General features: G+C 38.4%; 1 protein-coding gene across 2 annotated transcripts in view; it reads left to right on the top strand.

Moving 5' to 3' along the window:
* The window catches only part of LOC144661470 (uncharacterized), an 83,738-nt gene that overhangs the window by 7,355 nt on the left and 61,188 nt on the right, over positions 1-15,195 (top strand). For both annotated transcript variants that reach the window (XM_078522248.1, XM_078522247.1), the window contains exons 2-3: positions 13,744-13,777; positions 14,723-14,756. In XM_078522248.1, coding sequence (XP_078378374.1) covers positions 13,744-13,777; positions 14,723-14,756 — 68 coding nt within the window. The remainder of the gene's footprint in view (positions 1-13,743; positions 13,778-14,722; positions 14,757-15,195) is intronic.

Below are 15,195 nucleotides of genomic sequence, written 5' to 3'. Positions count from 1 at the left end.
ATGACGGCGGAGTTAAAATTGACGGAAACGAAAGTCAAGATGGAAAAAGCTGCGAAAGCCGCCCGTGCAAAGCTGCCGGAGCTCAAGATAACCCCTTTCAACGGCACTTCAGTTGACTGGATCAGGTTTGAAAACATTGACAATGTTTACTTCGCAAATAGACAGCAAGCCATTAATTATCAGACAAGGAAAAATACGGCTATCTTTTGGAGCTGGTGGCCCCTAAGGTAAGAGATAGACTAGCCAATTTAAAGCCAGGTATGCTGGGGTACAAAACGGCGTGGGACAGGTTGAGAACTGAGTTTGGACAGAGCAAAACTGTCGTCGCTGCGCATATGGAAGAGATGATCAATTTACCAATTACCAGAGGATCAAATTACGAAAGGGTGCGCGAATTTTATGAGAAGTTAAGCAAGAATTTTGACGCGTTAGTGTTATTGACAAAGGCTCTTTTAGCATTAGAAAAACTTTGGAAGCTTGGCACACCTCTGCTACTAATCGATACTAAGCATGCTGACAATAATTCAAAGCCCATTCCAAGCCAATATTGTATTCTTTTCAAAAAATATATACCGGTAGCCTCTTAATTAGCACATTTGTACTTCGCTTTTGTTTTTTTCATTATTTTCTTTTTATCTCACCTTTCTTGTATATATTTTATCATTTTACCAAAAAATACAAAATTAAGGGTTGTGCAAATGCTATTCGAAAGTATTGGAGGGAAGCGTTTAACTGCGATCCAGATAATGAATTGGTTTGTACGGAGCAGTCGACACAACCAACAGTCAACAGTTCATTCTGGACTTGCCAACAAGCACGTTTATTTTACGTCTCCAAAGCGTTACAAAAACCTACAGCAGAATCTCGTCTAATCAAGGCCGGTTTTAGTAATCAGAACATCTCTGCAGTACATTTGGCGCCTAATTGCAAACAAAAGATATTATTCACGAAAACTTAATTTTTTATTTCTTTTGTTTAATTAGCGTACATTTTGCAACCGGGGCCTTATTGCAAACATAGGATATTATTCACGTTAACATTTAATTGGTACTATCTTTTGTTTAATTAGCACATACTTGGTGATGATTATGTAAGATCCGTGTTTTTCACAACTAAGCTTATTTACCTCAAGCCGCCACAATTTGCATGCAGTGGCGTCCTGCTAGTTTTGAAACGTGGACAGGTTAGCTGAGGATGAATCTCGCCGGTTCCGGCCGCCCAAAAGTGTGCAAGAAGATTTCTTGCTTGCACAGTCCAACTGTAGAAGTACACAGTACAAAGACAACTGTAGAAGTACACAGTACAAAGACAAGTGAGCCGTTGAGTGAGCCAAACAGCGCGCGAGCAAAAATTCCCCTTACTTGACCCGGGAACTGTGTTAAGGATTGTGATGTTCATCGGGTGCAAAGTCTTTAAGAGAAGTTGGAGAACCTGGATAGTCTGTCTTTAAAGTATTGGCTCACAAAATTCGTCCAAAACTCGATTGCGAATAAGAACAGTGGTCGCTACGAGATATTCAGGAACGTTTTTGAATTGCATGGTAAACGTAAGTTTTAGAGTTATTCCAAACAGAAGCTTGTCTATTCAGTCGGTGTTTGTGTCATTAATATTTAAATTACAAAGGATAACCCTGCATCACAAGGGTTTGACGTTTTATCAAACTCTAGAGTTTGATAATTCATCAAACTATCGTGGAAAGGCCTCTGTCCAGTGTTTCATCGGGGTTTCAAATCACACGCACCTGACCAAATTGGTGTATCCCGATTGGTTTGTGAATTCATGAATTATTAATGAGTTTGAGAATGTTTAATCTCAACTTAAGAAAACGTCATCTTAAGCTATTAACATCAAGTGGAATGTGCTTTGCAAAAATGTTATTTGTTAGCCTGCATGACATTAGCCGATAAGTCACTAATTCACTTTTTTAGCAGTTGACTCCATTTGTCTTCCATTTATTGCGATCTTTTCTAGTGCCCATACATTTTCTGTACATGTACTTTTAATTAATGAAGTAAATATCAGGCGTCCACCTGCACCCTCTGCAAACCAAGCACTTGCTGATTCCATACCTGCCATCCCCCAGAGTACAAAAATCTGGAGAAGTCCAGAAATCTTTGCATTGTAAAGATATCATTCAAGAAGTTGCCTATTTACCGAGTTAGGATTTCGAGTTGGATTTCGAGTTAGGATTTTGAGTTAGGATTTTGAGTTGGATTTTCGAGTTGGATTTCGAGTTGGGATTTCCAGTTGGATTTTCGAGTTAGGATTTCGAGGTGGATTTTCGAGTTGTATTTTCGAGCGCTTCTTTTTAATTCCATCCGTTAACTTTGAAATTTATCTAGCGTATTGCTTTTCAACGCAATGTAACGTATGATTTTTAACAGGCACATTTTAAATCGCTGTAAACTTTCATAACTGTCACACTGATGACGACAGATGTACCATTGAAACATGTTTGTGAAAATTAAAAAAGTCGTATTATTTTTTAAAATTTCTACAATTTTGCTGCTGTCTCGACTATTTTCGAGTTGCATTTCGAGTTGCTTACTGTACTAAACAATCTGGTTAGCTTACTATACATGCCAGTTAGCCCACTATGCACTCCAGTTACCTACTTTACACTCCGGTTAGCCTACTATGCATGCCAGTTAGCCTACTATGCATGCCGGTTAGCCTACTATGCACTCCGGTTAAGCCTACTATACACTCCGGTTAGCTTACTATACACTCCAGTTAGCCTGTTTACGGTTAGCTTTCAATAATGGTAATGGGTTTTGCTTTGTCAAAAAAATCCTGACTCGAAAATCCTAACTCAAAAATCCAATTTGAAATCCTAACACGAAAATCCCACTCGAAATCCTAACTCAAAATCCAACTCGAAATCAGACCAGGAGACTTGATGAAAAAATTAGAGTCTCCCGGGGAAATCTGGAGACTTGGCAGGTACAGTATTGTGCAAAAGTAATGCAAACGAAAAGCGCGAATTTCGTTCTTTGTTTTCCCGACATTTCTTCAAATTATCGCTCGCTAATTCGGGACGAAATTCGCAACGCTTTGAGCGATATTTCGCTAGAAAAAAGACCGATAATTTAACGAATTATCATAAGCAAACAGCATCGCTATAAAGGAAGACGAGGTCGAATGGTCGAATGGTTCTAATCTGGAACCGGAATCAAAAAAAAAATTGAATAATTTACATTAAAAAATGTCAGTCTTTTGAGAGAAATGTGAAGTCGCTTTTGGTGTTCACTTGCTGTTACAAAAATATTCCGCCCATGTTCTCAAGCTAGCTGTGGAGAACGTAAGATCGTGTATTTTCTTACAATGAACTTTGCCGTAAACACCAAGACCAACAGAAAGAAATGTCGCTGTCGAGGTGAGTGATAATCGTGCGAAAGATCGCAGCGAATTGTCGAGGTGAGCGAACTACGCCTTCGACATTTCGCGCCGTTCCAAACAATAGGTGTCACGATAATTCGCTAAAATTTCAAAGAAATATCGCTGCGAGCGAAATTTCTTCGAAAAGCTCCGAAAAGCCAGGAAATTCGTCGAAATTCGTTTGCATTACTTTTGCACAATACTGTATGTGATTTCCAGACAGTTGCCAATACTTAGTGCTAAATAAAAGTTTGACTGTATGGCGAAAGACAGCTTTGCTGTAAGACCTGCAAAAATATGTAGCTTAACCCTAAGGCAAAAGCGAACCCCGAGGCTCAGGGTTGGGGTTAGCGTTTTAAGTTAGGGTCACAAAATCAAGTTAGGGTTAGTGTTTCAAGTTAGGGTTAAGATCCGAGTCGGCCTTAACCCTAAGATCACGCTTTTCTTGCCGTAAGCTTTCACTCCAGTTTGCTTGCGGTTAGCTTTCACTGCAGCCTGCTTGCGGTTAGCTTTTTTTTGTTGTTTGGGGCAACACTATTTTGATAAGTTTTCTCGATAAAGCGCCTGCACAAAACTCAACTTCTGTGACACGCGCGCCGTTGATCCGATTTAAGGAAGGCCAAGTAAATGGCATGGCGAGCGTGCTGTAATTTTGAGGTGAAAGTGAAATAAAGACTGATTGTTGATTGAATACGTTTGTTCGTGTTGTCACATTATACTAGTGTTGCTTTCAGTTAAGTGCCGCCAGCTTGCTCTCACTTCTATCTCCACTCCTTACATCATCACACATCTACAAATTCCCTCGAAAACAAGATAAACTAAGGCATGAATCGATTGATTGATTTATTGATTGATGAATATTTAATGAGGCACAGAAAAAGTTTTTGCGAGGGAAGGTCCCCTGCCAAACCTATAAAGAATTTTTTAAGTCTAAAACCGGGTCACTTCTCGGCAACTTTGTCGCGGCAGCACCCAAGCGGATCCTGCAAAACTCGCGTTGACAAAGATCCCGGCAAGAAACCTTGTTTTAGGCTTTCTATGCAGCCAGGCTCAAAACTACCTTGGTTTGTGCAACGTTTTTTCCGAAGCGCTAAACAGCGCTGTTGTACAAAACAAACAGGCAGAAACATCACTCAGTTCTTTGAGCGATGCTGTAAACTTACGGGTATTCATACTTAATGATGTCCTTCCACCACCTGGCATCCGCACTTACGCTAAAACTAACCAAAGGCTTTGATTTTCAGGAACAAACGGTGGTGGACAAAACACTGACCCCCAGTCCATGGACTACCCCCATGGACTACTCAAATGGACTACCCCTAAAAAATGGACAACCCCTTAAAGTACTATTCCGAGTGTGTACTACTTACTGAGCTGTTGTTATACGCACATAATTTGCACTTACTTCGGTTACTTTCGACAACTCTAGCCGCCATTTTGAATGAATTACACTATACATCTGCTGACCTCAAAAAGCGAAGACTCATGCCCAGAGTCAGCACTATTTTTTCCTCAGGATCTGTCTGCCTACCGGTTCTGTTCTCCTCGCTGCGCTGCCAAAGTTATTCATTCAAAAATTTCTCTGGCCACCAAATGTTTAAGATGCGTCTCAAGCAACTATCTGATACTATTTATAAAAGTTTGGATTTTCTGTAGTGCAGTGCAGTGCCTGTTTTGTCTGCCTCTATGAGCCCAAAGATTGATTGCTTGATTTGAGTCTACACTTTCGTGATCAGCGGATGTTCATTTAGTATAATATATTCAAAATGGCGGCGAGAGGGATACGTACGGCTTGAAAATAAACAAGGTAAGACGTAAGTGCAAATTATGTGTGTATAACAACAGCTCAGTAAGTGGTACACACTCGGAATAGTACTTTAAGGGTAGTCCATTTTTTAGGGGTAGTCCATTTTAGGTAGTCCATTTGGGTAGTCCATGGACTGGGGGTCAGTGTTTTGTCCACCACCGGAACAAACGGCCATTTTTTTCTCTTTCCTCTCACGTGACACCCCTCAGGTGACATCGCGTCACAATGTGTTGTCCAGTCCTTTTCTTAAAGCGAATCCTCAATATGGCGGCTAGAATTTAAAAGCGTGGCTCTGACCATGAGCTATGGGATAAGTGGAGTTTTTTCTAAATTAAAAGCCAATATCTTACCACTAAAGTCTTTTTACTACTCTGTTTACTACTTTGGTTGTTCGATCGCAACACATGGGTAACCAGGCTTTTATTCAACCGAGAAGACCTGGATGCTAAACTAATTTGCATTTGGTGTTACGGCGAATAATAAAAACACTGGGTAGGAAAAACTTTTACTGTTGCTAGGAGATTTTGGTTTTTGGCCAATCACTAAACCGGACAAACAATGGGTATTGTTTTTTAATTTCGTGTTGAGCTCGTAAGATCAACAAGCACTCTCAATCCCCTAGTGAGGTATGAAAAAGGCGACAAACTTGAGCCTTTCCCCACATGGAAGAAGAAAGGTTTGGCAACCGGAAATGAATTTTGGTTTATTTTGGAGATGTTCGCAACTCAACGGTGGAAAAAAAAAAATGTAATTTTCGGATAGTTTTGTGGTCGTTGTCGTTATTTTTGAAGGTTTTCGCTATGGAGTAAGCTGGAGTTGTCAACGAGTGACTTTTTACCGGTGCAGCATGAACGGGAAAACACAGGCGTTGAACTCTACACGTGTGTTTGTGTGGTCACAACTTACAAATATGAATATTCAAATCTATTCACTAATTGTTGTTGTGAATATTTAAGCTTCGAAAAATCGGCTTTTACGACTGAGGTTTTGAAATAAAATAAATGAGAAAAATTTCCGCATAGGGTAAGTTAGTTTTTATGCAGGTTTTTTGACGAATTTAAGCTTGTAAGAGCGCTTCTTATGTTTAATGTTTTCGACTCGTATATATAATACAATTATTTACATGCGGCGTGCAATTTATTGTCGTCGGAGAATCCACTACTGTTTCTGGAATGTAGCCGATAAAACTTTATTTCCTCCACTCACTACTTCTCTCAACATTAGAACGTCAGATTATGACAGTAAAATAAAGAAAAGTAATAAGAGCGGGCGAGCCCGTATTATTTCAATTTACTTCAGATGTGATGTAAATAGTTCTTAACTCCTGGGCATTTCCACAGTTACAGACGTTACATTCAGAGTCATTTTTGAAACTTAAATCTAGCACAGGCAAAGAATAGGAAGAGGTTGTCCAATGTTACATTGATTATCATGTTTGTGCCTACTGATGCATTAATTGAGTTATAAAAGTTTTTCACCTGACTGGCCTATATGTTAAAATAGAGCAAAAAACACACCGTTACGGACGTTACATAAAAAACAACCACATGAGCAAGAGCACTGGTATTAATGGAAAATTCCTGTGAAGTGTCAGGGCTTATTGCATGAACTGCTCCAAATATTTGAAGTATAGTAGTTGTGTGAACCAAAAAGCTTCATTACATTTAAACTCACTTTCGCAATTATACAATGCTATGTGAACTGTAATGTTACGGACGTTACAGCCAATGTTACGGACGTTACACTGTGTGAATTATTATGTTATTTTGTATTGTAGGACACATTTTTTTTGGACATAAAAGTTCAAAATGGCTTGTATTTAAAATTTTATGAATCAAACTGGTTGTTACTTTATGTTAAAGCTGTGAAATGTCCCAACACAGTGTGAAGGACACTACATGCATTTTACATAAGGTACTCAGCCTTGAGCATAAGCATGCTCAAACTATCTAAGCCCACAGACATATACTGGAATCCAGTGGGTATAATCCATTCCTTCTCTAAAACACTGCTTTCTTTGAGAATTCACATATCCAAAATTGCCTTTAACTGTGGCAGAAACAGTCCAAAATCACAAGCTTCAAGAATTGTAACGTCCGTAACGTAACGTCCGTAACAAAGTTTTGTTACCATTTTTTTGGAAAATGTTGCAGTTTTTCAGGGACCGCTTTTTACCAAAGTGTTTCTAAAGAATATTTAGCTTTGTGGCAGAAATATCTTTGAAATCTTTTAAATGGTTGTTTTAAGAAAGGAAAAAGATTGTGTAAACGTTACGGACGTTACGTAACGTCCGTAACAAAATTTACTTTGTTAATAACTATTTTTTTAAAAAGTTCAGGGTGAAATTTATATTTTTTATGTATTAACTCCTTTGAGGTATTTCTTCTGATATAACTGTTTGTAGACACAAATCATTTCCAAATTTTATAAAGCAAGTTAAAAAATTTGTCTCTCACCTATTGTTTATTATTAAAAAATAAACACTTACTTTGGAGACCCCCCCTGAATGCATTGCTATCACAAGCGAACTGAAACTTATTTTTCTATGTACTATAACTTGTCAACAATATAGTACAGGGTATGATTTTATGTCCAATCACTTTTTAAAAATCTGGATTTTTCACATTCTCACATGGAATTGCCCTCCTATTCATAGTCGCAAAATTCAACCATTTAATTAAGCAAGACTCCAACGACTTCGGGTAAACCCATGTTCACCTCATCCCACTCCCTGTGTGAATGAATGGTTTCCTTTGTATAACCCCCAGGTGGGCCACCTTTACATTCCTTATAAGGAAAATGGCCACCTTTGGATCTTACGAGCTTCACACGAAAGAAGGGATTATCTTCCTACCCATGGTATTATACACATAGTCCCAAATGCAAATTAGCTTAGTGGTCCACATGTAGGAATACCTACCCCCAAAGGCATGAAATGGTGCTTTTTTTCGGGGAGTGGCCAGGGACACTCCAAATGCAAATTAGTTTAGCATCCAGGTCTTGTCGGTTGAATAAAAGCCTGGTTACCCATGTATTGTGATCGAACAACGACAGAAGTAAACAGAGTAGTAAAGAAAAGACTTTAGTGGTAAGATATTAGCTTTTAACTTAGAAAAACTCCACTTATCCTATAGCTCATGCTCTGACACGTTTTTCAACCTCCCTGGACAGTTAAATAACGCTAGAAGGAAAGATTTACATGCGATGTGTCGAAAAACTCATACTGCTGGCTGACTGTGGAGAACGTAAGCTTTGCAAAACGCCTTTAAAGGTCAAATGAACAGAAATTTCAAAATGCCATTTTAATCAACCGAACGCTAAAACTATCCATTATTGAGTAAAATTAAGAAAAAATTTTGCTTTCAAAGCCTTAAAGCGTGAATTACAGCAAAAAATACGAAGATTTCCGAAGGCTTCACGAAAACGTTTTTGAATGACTGCGCACTGAAATGGAAGGAATGGAACGAGTTTGTGACGTCATAATTGGTGTTTTTGAAGACGACCGCAGACCGATTACGCAGACCTACCGACGGCAACGTTAACGACAACGTCTGGTGCAAAATGAATTTATATTTTACTTGAGAATCTCGCAACTTTCCGGACGCATTCTGTTTATTTATCGCTTTAAGAACTAGCTCCCGCTGAATATTCAGAGAAAGCGTTCAACCCCAAATAGAAAAACCAAAAATTAGCCGTCGTGGCTGACGTTGTCCAAAATACGCAGAATTTCGTCATTTCACGTTGTTGTTCGGCAGAGAACGGCTTTGAAGTGTACCAAAATTCAAAACGCACGTGCGTGTGCAGATAATTCTGCTCATTAACGTTAAATGCTAATGAGAAAGAACAATCGAGATTCCTGATTCGTAATCATACCAGCGTGCATTCTACCTATGTTTCACATGATATGCAAAACGACAGCAAACAAAATTTAAAGGTATTTTTGTGCTTTGCCTATTCTATTTAAAATCAAAGGGCACTTAGAGCCAGCTCATTCTTCTGCCTTTTTCGGGGGGGGGGGGTAGGGTTTGGGAGTGGTGGTGGGTAATGAAAATGTACTGGTACAGTCTACTTAAGTCAAGTACAGTCCCCTGTAAAGTCAAAATGAGATACGCATGTGAAAAGAAATGAAATCACAATTTCACAACTTCTAAAAATGGTGCAACGTGAATCAAGTTGCCGAGCTGTTTAGACCTTAGGGACCCTAAACGTATTTTCACGTATTTTAACACGCGCTGACACAAGCGATCAAGTTCATTGAGGCAGCCGGAAGTAATTTTACATGGCCCCATTCCCCGCTACGTAAAAGTCCACAAGCAGTTATTTAAAAAAGAAATAGTATTTCGTTTCCGGATCGCGGTACGATAAGCATAATAAAGATATAAATGATAAGAAGAGAAGATCCTAGGTCGAGAATCAGTATTACGTGGGGAGGAATTGCGAAACAGTCAAGTTTTTTGCATGCATACACATTCCTTTACCCTTCCGTGCCAGCAAACACGAGGCATCCGAAGTTGTTTGCTCTTCTTAGCGCTATTATTGATGGAAAATGTACAAAGTCAACAACAACATAGATAGAAAAGCTAGAATATTTACATAACCGTTATGTAAATATTCTGAACAGTGCGAAATCACCAATACATCGTTTTAATCGATCTTAGAAGGATCGCAGTCGTTTGGTATTTCTATTGTGTAATTAAACTGCAAAGCTTTTCGTCTTCTTGACAAATATAATTTCGATATTTGAAGAACATGTTTTTACTGCTAAAACGTGTGGACATTGTGGTTACGAGCTTTCTTCTGGTTGGATAGTGTGTAAATAGTTCACATCTTCCACGAAGCTCAGATACACATGTGAAAAGAAATGAAATGAATATTTGTTACCGTTTTAAATTACTGAATTGCGTTTTGAATAACCTTTCTGTCAGCACGCATCTACCGGGCAGTGACAATCATTGTTCATGGATTGAGCAGCGAATGAAATTTGAGAGAAAGATGCACACGAACACGTCGTGTACTGAAACGGATGACGTGAGTCACGGGAAATGAGATGACGTGACAGAAGACAAAAACGTGCTGCTCGGATGTCGTGTTTTTATCAGTGAGCTTTATAAACGTTTATTTAGACGAGTCATATGGCAAGCGTAACTCCATAGTAAAAGTTAAAAATAAGTTCCATGAACAAATCTTGGCGCGATATCTCTAGATTTTTACCGACCAAATTAAATGTAGATGTAGATGTAGATGTAGAATCTCAACAATAGGAGAGGGGTAGCGTATTAAATTTACTTCCGGCTGCCTGGCGGAACTTCATTGCGTGTAACAGCGCACGTTAAAATGAACCTTGATTACGTGTGTCAGCACATGATAAAATAAACCCCCAGGTTGTCAACATTTCGACTTTGTGATACACGTTTCCCTTTTTAAAAGTTCCGAAATGTGATTTGATGTTAATTTATTTATTACACTATACAATGATTTCCTTTCTTTTCACATTTGCATCTGAGCTTCACTGAAATTATTTTTGGCGTTACTAAGGGGGCAGGGGTAGCATATAAAATTACTTCCGTTCTACAACTTCCGTCCACACATTTTTTGTACACGCAGACTTCCGTCAACATCTGTATCACTTCCGTCCACACAATTTTTGTACACGCACACTTCCGTCAACATCTGTATCACTTCTGTCCACACAATTTTTGTACACGCACACTTCCGCCAACATCTGTATCACTTCCGTCCACACAGTTTTTGTACACGCACACTTCCGTCAACATCTGTATCACTTCCGTCCACACAATTTTTGTACACACACACTTCCGTCAACATCTGTATCACTTCCGTCCACACAATTTTTGTACACGCAGACTTCCGTCAACATCTGTATCACTCTATTACTCATTCTGGAGAATGAGCTAAAAATGAACCTCTCTAAACAATAACCAACAATCAATCCACTGAAAAACGGCCGAACAGAACGAAATAACTGCTTGAAATGTCACTAAACACAGTTATTTAGATTTTAAGGTGCCGTCTGCGGAATCGGTCTGCGGTCGTCTTCAAAAACACCAATTATGACGTCACAAGTTTTTATTTCCGACAATTTTTCTGAGCACTCTACGATTATGACAGCCTACAAAAAGCATTTTTCAACTTGCAATATCTCTGCGATGTAATGACCGATTGCTTTGAAACTTTGGGATATGTTTATTTGGCTCTTAATAAACACATGGACAAAAAATAACAAAATTCAAAATTTCTGTTCATTTGACCTTTAATTTGTTCTTTGCATACGTAATTTCTAAAAAACGAAGCTAGACCCAGCGAATTTGAATACAGATCAATGTTAAGCACATGTAAACGAACTTGCGTGCGAAATTTAGAGTTGTTTGTGACAATTTTCAATTTAGCCAAAACTCAAAGTGCGTTTCTTGCGCTCGCCCCTTTAAGGTCATTGCCCTGTATTGCATTGCGCATCCTTACTGCGCAGAATTTTACCCGTATTTAGTGCGCGCGCGCGCGCGAACATCAACAAAATGGCGGCTTTTTTCTATGTGGCTTAGTCCGCGAGAGAAGTAAATTGTCACTTTCTCCTAAACGAGCCTGGTGACCTATCAATTTTTTCTCATATTTTTGGTGTAGCGATCAAATTCTTTCTGTAAAATGAAAACAGATCAATTCATGTGTTTGAAAAATAAATTATCGCTAAAAAGGTGTACTTTGCCAGTACTCGCAGAGGAATTATAAAGGAATTATATGGAATATACATGGTCTTCCTGCTCCTTAACGAATCTGGTGACCCCCCTTTTTTATTTCAAAATATAAGTTCCCTTAAAGTAATAAACCAGTAGGCGAAGTTTGGTTAAAAAATTGTGTTCAGTTCTATTTCAGGGCAATGACCTTAATTACCGTAAACACCCGCGGATAAGCCGCACCCGCAGATAAGCCGCACCCTGAGTTTAACAACTCAAATGTTGGAAAAAAAGTTTTTTGAAAGTAAATCAAAGAAAATCCAAAGTCGAGTCAAAAGTCCAAAGTTGAGCCGGTCTTTAGGAAGTCTTCTTCATCGAACGTAAACTCAATGAACATTGAAACAGAAAAACTTCAGTCTTACCCACAATTTGAGCTCTTTAATATAATGAAAACCAACTTTGACATATGGTTGATCTTTTTCTGATATTTGTTGACAGGTATTTCTTCATTATTCAACGCAGTTTTTCCATAGTTTTTTGTGTCACAACATAGTTAGTAACTACTGTACTAACTATGGTCACAACAACAAGAACTTGCGTTGCCGAACGTTCGTAGCTTAGTAACCAGGCATTTGATCGGACGCGAAATATGGGACTAGGGCGAGAACGTAAAGCAAAACAAGATGGCGATGGAGGCGTTCGGGTTTCGTGGCTATCGTATCGACAAATTAAAGAGATTTGGAGCCATCTATTGGAGATAAACTCGTTGCATGAAGACAGTTTCGTAATCAGTTCGACACATTTTCCATCAAAGTGCAAAATGAGAAAGAAACAATTGGCCATCTTACTCGTGAATACTCGTGGTATTTTATCGCTCGTAAAGTATCAATATTACTGTTAAAGTTATAGGCCATTGTCGACACTGCAAACAGTATGTAGGAGCTGTCAAACCTGCAAAAGCAATGACCGATACTCTCTTGTAGTTTTATGTTTTATTAATTTACATAATTTTCCATAAATTAGCATCAGTTAACGAAAATTTACGGCACCTTTTCCGAATGTTCCCGCAGATAAGCCGCACCCCCGCTTTCGAGCGAAAAATTTTGGAAAAAAGGTGCGGCTTATCTGCGGGTTTTTACGGTATCTATTGCTGGTTTTCACTGTCACGCAATCAAAAAATAAATTCGAAACCATTCAACTACAGAAGCTATGAATTTCAAATATTATAGATGATAAATAGATAAACAATTTCTCCAAGTTTCAGGTCTGTGCGGTGTACCGTTCGCGAGTTATTTTCCGAACCTTTCCACGCAAATTTATAAAGCTTAGTATGGAGCCGCCATCACTGTGTCCTGCTGAGGGACACAGTAATGGCCGCCGTGATGTCAGAGAAACCATCTGGAACTCAGTTCTGTTTACAACAGCGGCCATCCTTGGCTTAAGAGCTAGTACACTTTCACATAAACACCACTTATTATATCTGAAATGTTCATTCTGCACAAAATGGAAAGGAAAGGCCTTTTTTCAAACAAAACAGCTTTGTCACGGCACTCAGCTTGATGTCACATACGACGGAGAACTCAAATATTCAAAATGCTCTGTTTTAAAAACGAATGACATTATCGATCTGGAAATTTGCAAAAATATATATTTTTAGTTTATCTTTCGCCTAATGACAACGAAAATTTAGCAGGCCTAGTGAATTTTGATTTCAGAATTTTATGACGTAACATGAAAACCAAGAATTAAGTGGATTATAAAAGAGTGCTTATAATCATAGTTTTTAGTAGTTTTTTGAAACAATTATACAATGATTAATAGTTCTTATTTGAATATTTATTTTCACTCTTCTTCACCAAAAACTTCTAGATCATTTGGGTCAATCAAGAGAAGTGTCAGAAAGGTACAGTTTTGAGTTTCACATTATTTTGTCCAGGCACAAACAGTCATGTAGCTTACTTCAAATACCGTCACCACAATCACACACTAACATCAACACCACAGTGAGCCCATGATGTAAGAGATCGTGTCAAGAATGGCAAGCTTAACCAAAGCTGCAACCGGTCTATTAAAAAAGAATATTAATTAGTGTTTAATTTTTGACCAGCTGGTATTAATTGTGTTTAAAAAAACCTTTTTTAGGGACTTGTATGTGTAAATCTAACCTGGTCCCTTTTCACTAAACTTAAAAAACACACTTTTAAAATTTTTCTTTAGTGTTTTTTTAAATTGAGCTGATCACTTTTTGATTAGATTCATTAATTGTCCAACCATGCATAATTGGTGTCCAGCAAAGACTTTGCTATTGAGCTTGTGACAAATGTGATGACTCCTTAGAGGTTCCCTTCTACTTACCCACATTACCCATACTCCTGCTTAGATTGAAAGCAATATTTAAAATAAAGAAGTTTTCCATCACTGTAACATAATAAACTACCATCATTAAGGAGACCCTGCCAGGGTAAATTCCGACAAGCGACATGGCCCAAAAAGTAGCGACAGCATACTAATGAAATTGCGACAAACGACAACCCTTATGGAAAAAACTTAAATTCCGACAAGGACAAGCAATTTTCCTTCAATTTAATTACCGACAGCGACATGAAGAGCGATAAAACAGCGACATGGCACATATTTAAATTTAGACAAGCGACACGGGAACCCCCCTGGCAGGGCCTCATTAAGGTTGAGAAATCGAAAGATCAAGCCGACCAAAAATGTTAATTTATTATCTGCATTTAAAACTACCATGTATGACACTAATATTAGTAAATATTATTAAAAAAGGAATAAATGTTATTTTGCCAACACTGGATATACTGACACAGTGGTAAATACTATTTTACAGGTTCCCTCTGAGGGTTTGATTGTGCTCTCTCCAGGTGAGTGGTAGTGTAATAATAATGAACATTTTATATCACTCAAATTCCACTCATTACAACTGAAGGTGTGTTCAAGTGTGCTTTACAAGAAGTGATAACTAATACATGTGTAACTAAGATTAAAAATAAATGTAAACATTCTACAAAGACGCAGTGCTTCTCCTTTGATATTGAAAAGGTTCAGTGGGGAACCTTAAAAAACGTTTGTAAGGGCCCTGCATGAGTACATGGTGAATTTCAGCCCAGTTTGCCGGATGGTGAATTTCAGCCCGGACTAAACTTTTTGAAAACTGAAAAATTGTGTTCTCCATTTTCTTTCATTGAAAACCATCACTACGCATCTGTAAGCTCACTTTTCAGCCCAGGCTGAAATTTGAATGCAATTACATGAGGTTTTTCAGCTGTTAATGCCTGGGCTGGGATTTCCAGCTGAAATTCA

The sequence above is a fragment of the Oculina patagonica genome, chromosome 7 (genome assembly GCF_052425735.1).
Source record: "Oculina patagonica isolate OP01 chromosome 7, crgOcupat, whole genome shotgun sequence".
Classification (NCBI taxonomy): domain Eukaryota; kingdom Metazoa; phylum Cnidaria; class Anthozoa; order Scleractinia; family Oculinidae; genus Oculina; species Oculina patagonica.
This window is presented reverse-complemented; position numbering and strand designations above follow the sequence as displayed.